The 17,446-nt window shown below is 35.0% G+C and overlaps 1 protein-coding gene across 3 annotated transcripts; it reads left to right on the top strand.

Moving 5' to 3' along the window:
- Positions 7,756-13,582, top strand: LOC109332665. 3 transcript variants are annotated; one of them, XM_019567683.1, is made up of 4 exons: positions 7,756-7,977; positions 8,149-8,202; positions 9,104-9,207; positions 9,876-13,582. In XM_019567683.1, the coding sequence occupies exon 4, from the start codon at positions 9,997-9,999 to the stop codon at positions 13,306-13,308; it is 3,312 nt and encodes a 1,103-aa protein (XP_019423228.1). In that variant the 5' UTR covers positions 7,756-7,977; positions 8,149-8,202; positions 9,104-9,207; positions 9,876-9,996; the 3' UTR covers positions 13,309-13,582. The 3 variants fall into 3 exon arrangements, with proteins under 3 accessions (XP_019423228.1, XP_019423235.1, XP_019423243.1); XM_019567690.1 differs by lacking the exon at positions 9,104-9,207; XM_019567698.1 differs by lacking the exons at positions 7,756-7,977; positions 9,104-9,207 and having other exon boundaries at positions 8,045-8,202.

Below are 17,446 nucleotides of genomic sequence, written 5' to 3'. Positions count from 1 at the left end.
TTGGTTCTAGATTGGGTCATGGGCCCCCCTAGCCCATTTAGTTCTTCCTTGTTGATGAGCCTTGGTAGGTTCATATCACAACCCTATCTTAGAAGAAACCCTTGGCATTTTCACACTCTTTCTTCACTTTTGAATTCTAAGAACAACGAGGTAGTTCTTCATTTTTCTTCATTTTGATTTCTCCATCTTTTAAGATCTAACCATTAGATATTTATGAAATTTTAGTATGATGTTTATATGTATGTTATGAACATTTTCAACTGTGGAAATATTCTAATAATCTTCCTAACTCTTTTTATGTTCAAAACTTTAATGTGCTTTCTTGAACTTAGAAATTTGTTTTTGAAACCATGAACTCTTTGTGTTCATGAGGCTGTTTTTAGTGTTTAAAAAGTTTGCATTTTGTTGATTTTAGTTCACATATCACTAAATTGTTTTCATATGTTTAGTTTCGAAGCTTTTGATGTCAGACAACCAACTCACTCACACATAAAGGAAATAAAGCACGTGACAATCTAAGGTAGGGAGAATACGTCGTGACGTAGTGGTGTCCGAATATGACACACAGATCTCATAAACTATCTCAAAATTTTGGAGTTATATTTTTGTATTAAGAAAACCTGTACTTAATCAAATATTTGCGTGCCTGGATTAAGTACAGATAATTTCTTAAGTTGTATGCTTAGGATAGTTTAAAATATCAAGTAATATGGTAGTTAACCACAAAGGAACACCACTCGAGGAATTTAAATTTGTAGTGATCGAAAACTGCGGAGGCATTCGACCCGGTGGCCCAAAAGGGCGACGGAGTGGTCTTGGCCACTGGGCCACCCTCGCTTGGGCGAGCTAGCCTCGCTTGAGTGAGTGGTTCTCGCCTAGGCGAGGTCCATGCAGCAGGATTGGCCTGTTCTAGGCGGTTTTGGGCTCCTGTGTGAGGACCAGACAAACAATTCGACTAGTTTTTGGTGTATTTGTCGCTTGAGTGACAGTTCCTCACTTGGGCGAGAGCTAGGCATAGAATTGAGTCTGTTTTGATGAATTTGTCACTGGAGCGATAATCTCTCGCTTGAGCGAGAGACATACAATAATTTTGACTGTTTTTTATTGATTGATTGCTTAGGAAATAGCCCTAGCTTGCGTATGAAGTGTATTTAACACTTGGGAAAGATCGTGGCTCAGGTGATTGAATCTGATGCCCAAATCGACAAACTTATACAAGTATCGTTGTTCTTGTGCCTATTTAGGGTAAGGTTTACGATAGTGATGTCGTGATTAGGGCAATGCCCAAAAAGGATTACATGATACCATGCAGCGAGGTCATCTGACCGTAAGAGGCTTGGCCATATGTTCGTCCAGGATATTCAGTGATGGTTTGTAGTGGTAAGGATGTTATTCCTCTATTACGTGATGACATAAAATCGGGTCTCACATGAAGCATTCCTTTGGGAGATGTCTTAGGTTGGGCCGATCATATAAAAGATTTATTAAAAGATTTAATCGGCTAACTTCAGTTAATGTGCATACTCATTATGGATAATGAAGTAGTGGAGAGGAAATTTACGGGAGACGAACGAGCTCCGCGATGTTGAAATGGACGGCGATGGCGGTGGTTCGCCAACAAAGTCTTGAGGGAGAGTCTAGGTGAGACGAGTCCCTTGTATTCCTGGATGAGGTATTCTATTGGATCGGGTAGTTCTCACAGTGCAAACTAGACGATCTCTGACAATCACTCTTTGCAATCAGGATCGATGAGAGGGATTCCCAAAAAGTGTTTGATACGACATCGTCCTGAAATGGACAGTTCTTTTATAATAGATCGATCATATATCATTGCGAGAAACAATTTGGTGCATTCAAATCAGCTTGTTATGGGACCTACACTCTCGATTATTTCCAAATACTTTATTGCGATGATATTGATGTAAGGATGGATGAAATAAACATAGCATTCATACATTGAGCTCGGGGATTTTGATTCTCATGGTATGAGTTACAATATCATTCATCATTTGCATTTATGTTTGAGAAATATATTATATATATTATGTGTGTATGTCTGAATGTGATATTTTGTGTAATTACACGCTGTCGATGAGTAATATTCATTAGATGTCTTACTCCCTTTTCTTCCTGCTTGTCTTTGGTACATGTTCTTGTTCAGATGGACTTGACTACGAGGATTCGGAGTTACCACTTCTCGATGTCCCAAGAGGGGGCATGGAGGATTGAGGGAGATCGGTACACCTACACAAGCCCTTGTGCCTTAGAGTTGGAGATGGTATGTGATGGCTCTACAATGCGCTTCTCATCTGTGAATACCCAATTTTGTCTGGCCCAACATACATTTTTTCAAAAAAATTATAAACAAATAAAAAATGTTTTTTTGGCTTAATGACCCAACACATATTCAATTTGAATTTCAAAATGGGGTTTAATTGAATTCCCTCACAAAATTGTTTCCAAAAATAAAAAATGCAATTTTGAAAAGAGTATTAATGGATAATCAATAACTTCATGATGATTTATATTTTATCCATTTTCGTTTTTTATTTAAAGCAAAATTTAAAAATAGTTTTTAAGTGACTTAGTCACTTATTAGCTAGAATCAATTCTTTAAAAAATGTTTACAATGACAAATTTCATTAATTCTCATGTATATGGTAAGAATAAGAAGAAAAAACAATTGTTTCAACCCTACAAAAAATAACAATGTTTTTATAAGGTTTGCATAAAAATTAAATCCAAATTAGGTTTTTTAGAGTAAAAGTTATTATTCCTACACTCACGTAGGTTAAAATAATTTTAGACTTTATAAAAAAAATTGTTTGGGCATTTTAATTGAAAAAATACATTTTTAGGGATACCAAAATATATATTCTAAATTCATTTTGTAATTATTGATTACTTTGAATTTTCAAATATTGTGTCATAATGATGAAATTCAAAATTTTGAAATTCTCTTTAATAGTAAAAAATCAGGTTTCATTTTTTCTCACATTTGAATTAATTAGGAGATTACATTTGATTTAAACATGTGCTAAAATTCCTAGCCTATAAAAAGAGAAAACCACACCATTTTTTCTTTCCTAAAAAATGACAATCCATTAAAAATCATTCACTCTCAAAATAGTCCTACATCAAATTTCATCCAAAAAAATCTTTCATTCATCACCTACTCCCAAGAATCTTCAACCAAAAGATAAACAGAATCATCCAAAAAGTATAATCTTCTACATCACACAGAATCCTCTCATTCAAAAAAAAATCATTCTTCAATCATTTCTCTCTTCTCTAGACATTATTTTCACACATAATCATCCAACAAAAACTTAAGAAATCCACAATAATTCGATATCTCCCATACACAAGAACACCACCCAAAAAATGAGAAAAAAGTACAAAGAAACTCAAGAAGAATTATAATTGCATTAGTATACATTATAGAGAAGCTTCATATACATGTCAAAGCGATGTCTCTGAGTTTGTGCTACACAAAGTCTCTACCTCCACTATATGTCTGTTTGCATTGGTTAACCTTTTTTGCACTACTTTTCATGTTGCGACATTTCATTGTTGGAATCAGTATGAGAGGTATGTCATTTTCATTACTTTCTTGTACAATTGTTTTGTTTTTGTTATCAATAATTGCATTAGTAATAATAATTATCACAATTGTAAGATATAATTATAACTACATCAAAAAAGGTAAATGTATAAACAATACACACTTTGCATACACACTACATCATTTTTTTAACAAATATTTAGTTTTGAACCAAAATATGTAATTAATTAGTTTCTCACTATATATCAATTTAAAACATATTAAAAAAACAAAAACAATTAGCATCTATGAGTCAATAAAAAATGAAATAATATTTAACTCAAAGATTTTAAGGTATGATGTGGTGTTAGATGTTAGGGCTACACTTCACTTCCTTATAATTAATAGGACTAATTATATTTTCACGTCTTAAAAAGATTTTATTTTTTAAATAAAAAAACAAAAATTAGAATTTCTTAACCAAGTTTCAATATGAGATGCGGTATTGGACGTAAGGGCTATGCTTCGCTCATATCTTTTTTTCAAAAAAATAATTTAAACTTTACTATTTTTAATAAATAAAATTAACCCAACGAACAAACCTTTTTCCACCCAAAGAACTGCATAGTCTTGATTCCCAAAAGGGGATATGTAGGACCAAGATCACTCTTGTCAGACATAATAATAAAATAAAGTTTTTTTGGTAAAAATATAATTATAACACAATTAATAATTCATGCAATATAGTAGGGTACCGTTCAAACGGACAATTGGGATGCTAATACATTCCCTAGTGTGTAATCGACTCCCGAACATGGATATCAAAGTCCAAGGCCTAATGTGATTGGGCAAAAAGATTTTTCTACATTTTTTAGTTTAAAAATGTAGTGGCGACTCTAATAAGGTCGTGCAGTCGAAAATCGGAGCACGACACCATCCCATCATGCGGAGCTGGAGGCTTCCTTCACCTTGCCTGGTCAGAGGTCGGCACCTACTGTGCCTTCGACTCAGTCTGTGACTCCTCACCGACCAGATGTTGTAGGGCCATCCAAGAGGAGACGGAGTTGGGACGACGTGATCAGTTCCCACCATGGAGGAGAGTCGCTTGACGGACCATTCCAGAACCTCAGGCGAATGCAAGAGCGGTGACTAGGTCACAACATTCGTTCTATGACCCAGAGGGGGAATGGAGGCTGAGGAGGAGCCAAAAGCTGAAGAGGATGACTGTATGGAGTTAATCTGCATCGAGGACTCCATTGAGGTAGTAAACCTCTCCTCTGACTTCGAGATGGAGGAGGACTCGAGCGAGTGTTCTAGGAAACGAATATAAGGAAAAGAATTTTATATTACATTATTCAAACACTATGAGTCATTTCCATTTCTATTTTGCTTTTTGAATAGGGTATCTTTGTAGGATACTTTTTGATGTGTTGAATGTCTCAGCCTTCTTGTATATTTTCTATTTAGGCGAAGATTTCATCCCGCCTTATATTTCGTATTAACATATTCAAAAATATGTTCATTTATTTTTTGTTATCATTAGGTAACGGGTTTTGATTTTCCGCAATTTGTGTTACTTAAAGTGATGTCCTGAAAAGGAAACGAATATAAGGAAAAAATATATATTACATTATTCAAAAAAAATTACTCATTTTTTAGCAATATTTTTGGAGTAATTTTTGGGGTGTTACATATTTCATGTCAAGATTAACTTTCATAATATTATTACTCTAAACACTAACATCTAAAAAATTTAGATAAGAATTAAAAAAAAAGTATAATATATATGCACTGATATAAATATTTTCACACACTCAGTGCATATGCGATTTTTAATTTTTACACACATATATATATACTAATATATAAAGTCAAAACATGATTAAGGGGTAAATATGTAATTGAATAAACATAAATTCTATTTCCAATTTTGCCTTTTACTATATCCCGTGTTTTTATGTTTGTCTTTGTAAGATACAAATTGCTAATAATTTTGTAACATAAGACTTTGTAACATATAAGTTGCTAATATCTCCCTCCTAGGCAAGTTCAGTTGGAATTTGATTCGGGGACCAACAAGCTTTAGCGCGAAGTCCTGAGAAATAAGTACCTTGGAGATCATTGCATCATTTTTGCCCAAAATAAGCCCTCTACTTCCCATGTCTAGAAGGGCATTGTTAAAGCTACCATAGAGCTTAGAAATGATTTGATCCTTCAGCTGGGTAATGGTGATCATTCTCTCTAGTATTGTAACTGGTCAGTGATGGGTAAATTTTGCAATATGGTGGATTTGGGGAATATTTATGACACCCAATTGCGTGTGAAGGACATTTGGAAAGACCTCTTCGTGAGATTTTGGTATGATTTACACCTTACTCCCTAACCATGTAATGGATTTCATTCTTACCATTCTTGTGTCGTCGTCTCCTCATAATTCTAGAAGTTGGTCTTGGAATAATAATGTCTTGGGGTGTTACACTACTAATTCAGTTAATTGATGGTTGAAAATTAATGAAGATCATACCCCGACTCATACTCATAGGAGTTGGTTGTGGAGAATTCATGTCCTTAAGTTTCTTTTATGGCTTTCTATTCATAATTCTTTCCCTACTAATTTTATTCTTTTCACGAGGAAAATATCTATCACATCCATGTGTGTGGAGTGCAACACTGCAACTCAAGATATTTTCCACATGTTTAGATATTGCATGAATTCTTCCCTTTTGTGGCATCACTTGGAATTCACTAGACAACATTTTTGGTCTAAGTAGTCCTTCCTATCTTGGATGACTACTCATGCTAGAAGCTACAATGGGCGTCTCTTCTTAGCAGACATCTGGCGTGCTTGGTGTTGGAGGAATCATATTGTCTTTAGAAATGTGACTTGGGACCTCTCCTATGTCTCTTGGAATGTCCTCCATGATTTCAGGGATTGAAGTGCTACTAATACTCTATCGAACGAAGCCTCTCTTATGAGTGTTCATTGGTGTCGTCCGGAAGCTGGGAGTATGAAACTTAATATGGATGATAGTTGTAGATTGCGTAATCAAACAATGGGTGGAGGTGGTGTTATCTACAATCATCATGGTTGTTGGTTATCTGGGTTCACTGGGAACTTTGAGTCAGAATCCTCTATTCCAGCTGAGCTTATGGCCATTAATCATGGTCTTGAGCTGGCTTGGAATTTGGGTCATCGTTAGGTTACTTTAGAGTGCAACTGCTTGAAAGCAATCCATGTCATTACTGGTATGGTTCAGACCATCTTGAACCTTATTGTTCGTATGCTTCACAACATTTGTGATCTTCTTACAATAAATTGGAATATTCAAATATATCATATCTACATAGAAGGTAATATTCAAAACCTGGGACTCACCACCCATAAGAATATTATCCATCTTGTTGATGGATATTTCTCCTATGTTTTAGTTTTTTGTTGTTTTTTCTGATGTACCAAAAAATACAAGTTGCTAATAATTTTGTAACACAAGTTGCAAATAATTTTGTAAAACACATTTCAAATAATTTTGTAACTGTTGCATAAAACATAAAATGAATGAAATTTAATTGGATTTGATACATTTCTTTAACTCCAGAATTTCACTATGTCAATGTCTGGTTGAAATTCCACTATGGAGAATGAGAAAAAAATATTGCGGCAAAATTGAAAACTTTGAAGAAAAGTAGCGTATCTTTCCGTAAAAACTTAAAGAAATTTATAGGCAAAAGTTAAGAAATTTATAGAAACTTTGTATATACACTTAATATCATAAAAATAAGAATGCACGTCAACAAACACGAAATACTGATCAACACACTAATATATATAATTATTGGTCGGATATAGCATGTTAGATCATATACATATTTCTTCATATTTGATGTTTAATTTAATTTTTTAATAGAATTTAATATATATGTATTTCAGTATAAAGTTTTTTAGTCAAATACCATCCATCTTTTCCCATTTATTGTACTATTTTTTTAAAAATAAATAATAATAAAAGAAAAAATATATTTAGTTTCTCTTTATAAATTTTCATCATAATATATTATAAAAAAAATGTCATACTTCAAATAATTATTAAATTTAAAATATGAGAAAATATTTTATTCTCAATAATTATATGAATGATAAAAATAAATTTGATTGCTCTTTTCGGGTTATTCTGATTTAACTTAATAAAAAGTGAATGGCCTCCATGACTCGTAAACCCTCGCCTAGAAGTTTCTTTGAGCCCCTCACTGCTCTTGCAGCAGCAGCAACAACATCAACGGAAACATAAATCAGTGCAAATCTGAGGAGTTTCTCTTACCACACTTTTTTCAACTCACATTTTCACTCACATCATAACCCTTCTTATTTCTCTCACATTTTCATTTCCTTCTTTCGGTGCTCTCTCTAAATGACACCGTTTCCGTTCGCATTCTGAGTATGTAACTTCCATTTTTCTCTTTTCTACTTACCACTCGCTCTTCCATTTCTTCATTTCCTTCGATCTCGTTACTCAGTTCCGATTTAGGGTTTCAATTTGAGTTTTTTTAATTTTTATTTTCGGTCGATTTCAATCTTCTAACCTGATCGTGATGTTGTTCATTTCCAGATTTAGGGTTTGAATTCTAAGCTGTCTCCGCTGCTTCATCTTCATTTGTTGTACGTGAGTTTCAATCTTTGAATTTTGGATTTTAATTATGAGTTTGCTGTTATTTGAGGAATTTTGTGTTTGCTGCTGTATTTAACTACATTTGTAAATGCCTAAACTTGTGTTAGGTTTTTATGCTATTAGAATATGTGTTTTCATTTGTTGTATGTTATATGTTCATTTCAGTTTGCATATTTGTTAAAAAGGTTCTGATCTTTTCTCTATGTGTAGTTAAGGTCCCATTTGTTTAGGGTTTTTTATTTATTAAAATTTTCTTCTGACTGGTTGGGCTTTATTAAAAACGTTTATGTGGAAAATAAAGCTGAAAGTCAGCTTTTAGGAGAAGCTGATTTTCTTCTTTTTTCCACGATGATGTTTCTGGTAAAGTCACATTCGGATAGTCACTTTTGCTTAGAATTGTAAACAACCAGGCGCTATAATACATCATTTTACCTCCTTTTGTGGAACTTTTCAAATGATTTCATTCCTGACATTGCAAAGTTGGTTATGGAGTTTCAGAATTTAAACATCAGCTCCTAACCTATGCTATTGATAGTGTGCTGTAACGCCACGATTGTGCCAGAGTGGCACCCATAATGTTGCATTTTTTATATAATGTGGGTCGTGACTGGATAGCAGCCTAATCACGACCACTACACAAGTGAGGGGGGAAAAACCCAATTCTGCCCATTTGTTTCCAACCCCATTTTTGGCCCTTCCGACACTCTTACCAGTTACCACTAACCATGTGCTTTCCAGCCGACTCTGACAGGGTAGAGGTTTTCCTATCAAGCTCTCCCTTTATCTTGCTATGTCTTACAATGGCTATTAGAGATCTGTTCCAATTTCTTGAAGAGATTTTCCCCCTTTTTGCATGTGACCGAATCTGGATTTTATTTTTATATTTTTGGATCAGGATCCATTCAGGTTGGTTCATAAGAGAGAAGGGACGGGGAAGGAAAACACACAAAAGGAAAATGGGAACGGACAGTGCAGAGTGAAACTGTGAGTTTTGATGGGGTGAGCTGCCATATTCTTAATAACAATTAAATGTTGAGTTGTTGAGATTTCTTTAACATGCTTTCATGTTACTGCTCAAATGGAGAGGATCCTGATCCTTTTTATTTTTTAATTTCTGAGCGGAAAACTTCTTCAAAAACTTAAAGATGGCACTGCCCTTTTCCTTCAGTAATTGACATTACTGTCCAACTTTTGTAACAACTTTCTTGTGTAACTTGCTTAGTTGGTTATGCTTTTATAACTTGTTATTAGTACTTCAAGTTATTCCAAATAAATTAACTAACAATATAAAAGATGGCCTTTATTATTTTTATTTTGACTTTTGAGTACAGAAACTGTTTATGGTATGTAATTTTTTAAACCATTTGGATTACCAATGATTAATGTCTTAAATTTTGATTGAATTTGTATGTTCAGTCTTTATATGTGTTTTTATAATTTATTAGTACTATATAAACAACCGTCAGCATGGTAGCCGTCCCACTATCTCGCTATATTGATTTTGGGATTAGCTATTGCGTCTTGATCTAAGATTTACAATCATGCTTCTAAATTTTAAGCATGACTATATGTTACTTACTATTTTGTGTTTATGCAAGTAATATGACCTTGTTGCTAAATTTTCCATTGCCAGTTTTGCTTAATCTTGCTAGGCTTATGTCAACCAGGTGAAAATGTTGGGTCGTCTGTGGATTGTGAATTTGTAAATAGACAAACAAGTTGTGCTGTCTGTGCATTGTTGTTGGATTGGGAGTGCGCTAGAAATTTGGTTTAGATTTCTATTTACCCATGGAGTGCAATAAGGATGAAGCTACAAGGGCTAAGGAAATTGCTGAATGTAAAATGCAAAGTGGTGACTTTGTAGGGGCACTGAAGTTTGCTTCAAAAGCTAAACGACTCTTCCCTGACATTCAGAACATTGTTCAGATAATTACTGTATGTGAGGTTCACTGTGCTGCACAGAACAAAGCCTTTGGGTCTGACATGGACTGGTATGGAATTCTTCAAACTGAACGAGTGGCTGATGAAGCTACTGTAAAGAAACAGTACAGGAAGCTCGCACTACTTCTTCATCCTGACAAAAATAAATCTGTTGGTGCAGAGGCTGCTTTTAAGTTGATTGGGGAAGCTAACAGGGTCTTGAGCGACTGTGTGAAGCGTTCTTTATATGACAGAAGCTGTAGATTTTCAATTGGTACTGCAGCACCAAATCCTCCATCCCATAACTCGAATGGGAGCTCATTTGTGCCGAAACATGATGGGAATGCTAGAAATTCTCAGAGTACTTTTAATTCACACTCTTCGGATGCTCATCAGTGGGATGAAAAGCTGGCTTTCTGGACATCTTGCCAGCATTGTAGTACTAGGTACCAGTACTACAAAACAATTGTAAATGCAACCGTACGCTGTCAACAATGTTCTAAACCCTTTACAGCGCGTGATATGGGGTACCAGGGTGTGCCCCCGGGATACATGTGGACATCGTTCCATAAACAGAAAGAGGCTCCAAAGCACATGCCACCAAAAGCATCAGAAAGTAATGGTGGAAAAACTTGTGGTAGAGGGCAATCAGATAATTTTGTGCGGTCAAATCCTGTATCTATGTCAAAATGCACTGCTGGGGTTGATGGGCATCATAAAGATGGGTATGTGGCTTCAGGACGGACAAAGGCTGGTATTGGAACGTCTAAGGTTGCTGCACCCAAACCCAAGGAATCACAAACCTCGGCAAATGCTAGAAGTAAGAGAGCAAGGCAGTCAGAATTAGATTCTAGAGATGTTAACAATGTTGAAAATGGCAATGGCTTGAAAAATACCAATGTTCGAGAAAATGATAATGATCCTTCAGTAAATAATGCAGGAGTAAACCAAAGAAAAGCTTCCAAGGAAAAGCAGCATGTTCCGTTCACAGAAACTGCTCAAGATGGTGATTTTGCAAATCCTTCTAAAAGGCCACGACAATATGAATCATTTAACGCCCCTAAAGTGGAGAAAGGTGAGCATGATCATGTGCAAGTAAAGGAAGCATCCAAGTCAGATCGTGATGGTGGTAAGTCAAAGGCCGACAATTGCTCTGCAGTGAATTCAAATGTCTCTCCCCATCAAGAAATAATTTGTCCTGATCCAGACTTCAGTGATTTTGATAAGGATAAGGCAGAGGATTGTTTTGCTGCTAATCAATTCTGGGCCATTTATGATAATTCTGATAGCATGCCAAGATACTATGCTCTTGTCAAGAAAGTGTTCTCCCCTTTCAAGTTGCAGATTATTTGGTTGGAACCTGACCCAGATGATCAAGGTGAGATTAATTGGGATGATGCTGGTTTACCTGTGGGTTGTGGTAAGTTCAAACTTGGTAATTCTCAGAGAACTGCTGATCTTGCTATGTTCTCTCATCAGATGCATTGCATAAAAGGCAGTGGCAAAGGTTCTTATCTGGTATTTCCCAAGAAAAGAGAGACTTGGGCACTTTTCAGAGATTGGGATATTGGATGGAGTTCTAATCGAGAAAAGGATTCAGAATTTCAATTTGAATATGTGGAAGTCCTATCTGATTTTGATGAAAATGTTGGCATTGAAGTTGCGTATCTTGGCAGAGTAAAAGGGTTTGTTAGTCTTTTTCAGCAAACTGTGCAGAGTGGGATTAGCTTATTTCGTGTTCCACCTAATGAGCTATATAGGTTCTCACACCGGGTTCCTTCATATAAGATGACCGGTGATGAAAGGGAAGATGTTCCAAGAGGATCTTTTGAACTTGACCCTGCTGGCCTGCCTAGTAACCTTTTTGTAGTTGGTGATCCTTGTGATGTGAAAATGAAGGATGCAATGCTAAACAATGGTGTTAGTTGTTCACACCATGAATCCTCTAAATGTAAAGTGGAACAGGCTATGCCGAATGAAAGTCTTGACAAAGAGAAGTTACGTAAGAGTAATGATGCTGAAAGAGTATCGTCAATCCTTAGAAGATCACCAAGGTCAAAGAGAAAAGGTATGGGTAATGCTCAAGTAAGCTCTAGTGAATGTGTGATTATAGATGATGATGAAGATATTGATCACAAGGACTGTGGTCAACCTGAGGGAACTGCTGCTGCACATAAGGCTAATGAGAAGGTCAAGACACCACGGAAACAAGAAAAAAATAATTATGAAAGAGAGACATTGAAAGTCCGAAGGTCACCTAGAGACATAAGCAAGAAAAATGCTCGAGTAGATAAAGGCGAATGCACAACAAGCAAGGTGACTGACAATCATTCAAATGCCAACAAAAATATGAAGGAAAGCAGTTTTACTCAGTCTGGAGGAAGTGGTCATACACCTTTGACAAAAGCAGGTGAATGTGCAACAAGCAAGGTGGCTGATAATCATTCAAATGTCAACAAAAATGTGAAGGGCAATAGTTTTTCTAAGTCTGGAGGAAGTGTTCAATCACCTTTGAAAAAAGATTGTAATGTCGCAGAAGCATCACGGTATGACTTTAAGAAGGAAAAATCTGAAGAGAAGTTTCAGTGTGGTCAGATATGGGCAATATATGGGGATAAGGATAGGATGCCTGCTGTTTATGCTCAAATTAAGAAGATTGAATCTGCTCCTAACTTTAAGTTGCACGTGTCCCTACTTGAACCCTTCTCTTCACCAAAAGACTTCAAAAGAACAGTGTCTTGTGGCACCTTTGAAGTTAAAAAGGTCAAACCACAAATTCTTTCTCTCTCTGAATTCTCTCATCAACTAAAAGTTGAGCCTGTGGTAAATAATTTGTATGAAATTTACCCAAGAAAAGGTGAGGTTTGGGCTCTGTACAAGGATCAGAACTATGATTTGACTTGTTCCAAACCGGGGAGAGGTGAATGTCATATGGTAGAAGTATTAGCATATACTGACGAGATTATACAAGTTGTTATTCTGACGGCTGTTAGCAGCTCTCAGCCATTTTTCAGGGCTCCTAGAATCCAGAGATCTAAGGCTGGTGTAATTGAAATATTTAAAGAAGAGGTTGGTAGATTTTCTCATCAGATTCCTGCTATTCGGCACAGTGGAGAAGACAATGTTCACCTCAGAGGATGTTGGGAGCTTGATCCTGCTTCAATCCCTGGTTTTATCTGACATTGAGACCGAAGTACAGCCTTTTTTCTCTGCTAGACTCATTTTTCATTAATTGTGGACTTAGCATTCTCTCTCTTATGTGACTTAACCAGCTTTTGTAAGAAGTAGCAATGCATGGAAATGTGCTTCTAGAGATATTCTTATTCTGTGTTTGGATTAAAAACATAGTTATCTTTTGCTTTTATGTTTGGTGGATGTTTGACTGAGACATTCCATAACGATGTCTATATAATATGATGTCCTGATTTGCTTCAATTTGAATGTTTTACAATACAACTCAAAGACGATGAGGTTTTGCGCAACAGTAAAGTTGTTGTTAGTATTCATGATGTTACAGATTCAATTCATAGAAATAGCCTATCCCTTGCAATGGTAAGACTGTGTATATATACTTTTCCAAATCTCACTAAGTGGGAGTATCATGCAGTAGGCCTTTTTTATTATGCTACTCACCAAGGAAGTTTTGCCATTCTGTGCCAGGAAGAAATTGTTGTTTAGCTACTTATTCTGATATCAGCTTGTTGTTACTGTCATCTTGAAATTGATTGCAAAGAAAGAGCAATCTAAAAAAACCTGTCATTACAAAAGATGTCACTTTTTTGTTAATTTTTTCATAAATAAAAGTTGAATTTATAATCTAGTTGATATGATGAACATACTTGTGCTGCAACTTAATAAGCAAAAACTACAATTTTTCATCAATGTCAAACAAGCATTGTTGTTTAGTGAGTTGTGTCTCTGCTAACAATTTTATTTTTTCCATGCAATGGTATAAAGATCTAACATCTCAAATCATACTTAATGAACTTAATTATTTAAGAACTGTGTTGTGCGGGACGTCGTTGGTTGGATCAGATGATACTATTACAATAATAATTATTTTATTAATGGTCATTTAATTCTTATAATTACTGAATTGTTTTTCTTTCATTTTATTATTTTCTTTCTTACGATAAATAATTTCAATTATTATTACTAATATTAAATTTCTCAATTTTTTTAGTAAATCTAAAAACATATATGTGCAGTAAGTTAGTACCCTTTGGAAGGATTCAACATGTTTTTTTTGGAGAAAGGATTTTCTTCCTAATCAAAAATATATTGTCCTGGATTTTGTTTGATTTTTTTTCTTGTGTCAATGATAATAAAATTAACATTAATAATGAAGATTTGAACTTTTAATTGCACATGATATTTTTTTATCAGCACAAGACATTATATACAATGGATCTAGGATAACAATTTTTTTTTTAATTTTTCCATATGTAATTGATGTTTATCCATTATTATCCAATTACCAAATTCCTTTAGAACTAGACTCTGACAACATATGGGAGCCACGTACCTAAGTAATGCGTTTGTAGATTGTATAGGTTCTAATGACATCAGAATACAACATGTATTTGAGGTCATTGAGTTTTGATTCAATTACATTAAAAAGAGAAGTTTTTGTAATAAGGTGGTCAACATTAGAGTCCTTCTTTCACTCCATCCTCATCAAATCTCAAAGACAATGAAGAGTTGTTTCTCATCGACAACATTACATCTTTGACATATGCAACGGACATTGATTCCACGAGCTAATCGAAGCAAGTTTGTTGGATATAATTGTCAGATAAATAAACATTGTTAATACTTGTTCTGCTTCAAGATTATTATCAACTTTCAATAACATATCTATCCATTTGATTACAATGAAAAGGAAAAATATTTACTTGCCTCATTAAGGGGAAAAATCCTTGTTCACATTTGCCACTAAGTTGTTGTCGTTGAGTTGCCACCATGTGAACCTATCATTATTGTGTATTATTTTTCCAACCAAAAACTCAAAGCTTTGTTATCGAAATTGTCATAACTCATAAGTATAAAATTAAACTCAATATGCTAAAAAATCAGTAATTTAAATTTATTTTAAAAACAAGTCTAATGTGTGAAAAAGAAAAAAAATTCCCAAAAACTATTATCTAATGAAACTATTATCTAATTAAACTCATGACGTAATTGCTCCTTATACCCCAAAGCACAATGGTACTGCAGGAATAAAGAATAGAACCATTCTTAACATGACCAGAAGCATGCTCAGAACAAAGTCTATGTCAAAGAGATTTTGGGGTGAAGTTGTTTCTATAGCAATGTATATCATGAATAGGTGTCCTACAAGAAGACTAGGAGAATCTACACCTGAAGAAGCTTGGTCAGGTTCAAAACCAAGGGTAGACCACTTCAGAGTGTTTGACTCAATTTGCTATGTTCATGTGCCTGAAGTTCAAAGGAAGAAGCTTGATGATAGAAGCAAGAAACTTGTATTGCTTGGATACCACACTACAGGAGCATATAGGGTCTATGATCCACTAAATCAAAAGATAATGTTGAGTATAGATGTGAAAGTTGATAAAACACAAGGTTGGAACTGGAGTGGAACAAGCATTGATTCAGAAAAGCACACGATAATGCAGTTTAATGAAGGTTTAGTAGAAATAGAACCATTGCTAATTGATCAACCACCTGTTGCAGAAAATCAAAACCAGCAAAGAGATAGACAAGCACCATCAAGGTTAAGTGACTATGAAGTCTTTCCAAACTCAGAAATCACTGCTGAAGGAGAACTGGTGCACATGGCTCTCTTGGCTGAAATGGAACCAGTAAAATTTGAAGATGTAGTCAAACAGGGTCACTGGCTTAATGTTATGCAGTAAGAAATCATGTCAATTGAGAAGAACAAGACTTGGGAGCTCACTCAGTTACCAAGAGGAAAGAAGGCCATTGATGTAAGATGAGTTTATAAAGTAAAGATGAATCCAAAGAGAAAAGTGACCAAGTACAAGGCTAGGCTTGTAGAAAAGGGATTCCTTCAAAGACAATGTCTAGACTATGATGAAGTCTTTGCCCATGTTGCAAGAATGGAAACCATAAGATTGGTGGTGTCATTGGCAAGCTATAAGGGCTAGTGTATTCAACAAATGGATGTCAAGCCAGCATTCTTAAATGGCCCATTAGAAGAAGAAGTATATGTTACTCAGCCACCTGGATTTGAGGTAGCAGGAAATGAAAGCTTGGTGTATAGGTTGCATAAAGCTCTTTATGGCCTCAAGCAAGCACCAAGGGTCTGGAATAAGAGAATTGATGGTTTTTTGTTGAAGCTTAGTTTCTCAAAATGCACAACTGAATATGGTGTTTACTTAAGAGGTGTAGAGCTGAATCAATAGCTAATAGTGTGTCTATATGACAATATGATCTCTATTCGGGTATGTGACACCCACACTTGGCGAAGATGGGAGTGGTCACTGGTGCAAGGAATGGATTATGGATCCTAGAAGGCTTCTCAATGAGTGGGTACATGAATGAATCAATTACACACTGAAATAATAGGGGTCCTAAGATTGTATAGATATATAGGATTATATAGTTGAGGATGAATTATAATGATTGATTTGCAGCATACAAGATGCATCTTCTTTTTGAAAGCCTCTCACTTAAGAATCCATGGTTAAGCATGCTTGACTTGGATCAATTATGGGATGAGTGACCCTTTTTGTAAGCAAAGATAACCAGTGGTTGAAATGATTAACCATGTCATTGCCCTAATACGATTTTCATATAAAGGTTTGATTGTTATTATTAACTAAATTGAATGTTTTATGTCAGTTGTAAGTAAAACTTAAAAACTAAGGGACTATGCTACTGTGAGATTTCAAGCTCTTAACTCTGGTAGTCTACTTAGTTTCCCAAAATGTTCTTATGGGTGGGCTAATAATGATCTTTAACATCCTTGAGATTAACGAGTCAAGTCATTTGATTATGAACTCATTCAACACGCTTGTAAAATAATTGTAAGAAAAATTATCGGTCATAATTCAATTCAAGTTTGAGATGAAAAATGTTCATAATCAAATAGAATGTTGTATTGGAATATTTCCTATGAATATGTAAGGGGTGAGCCTTAATCAAAAAAAAATTGAAGTTGTTTACCTTGTAATTTAAAGGTTAAATGTCAGAATCCTATAAACATCATCTTCATTTGCAATAGTATGATCACATATGTTCACTCTCCTTAAAAGATAGTTTAAGGTATTAGGCTACATTGTTTCTAATGTGTCTCATCTGGATCCCTAAAGTTTAGGATTTAATTCTTGAAAGT

The sequence above is a fragment of the Lupinus angustifolius genome, chromosome LG02 (assembly GCF_001865875.1).
Source record: "Lupinus angustifolius cultivar Tanjil chromosome LG02, LupAngTanjil_v1.0, whole genome shotgun sequence".
NCBI lineage: Eukaryota > Viridiplantae > Streptophyta > Magnoliopsida > Fabales > Fabaceae > Lupinus > Lupinus angustifolius.
Note: the sequence above shows the minus strand (reverse complement) of the source record. Positions and strands in the feature narration are given on the sequence as shown.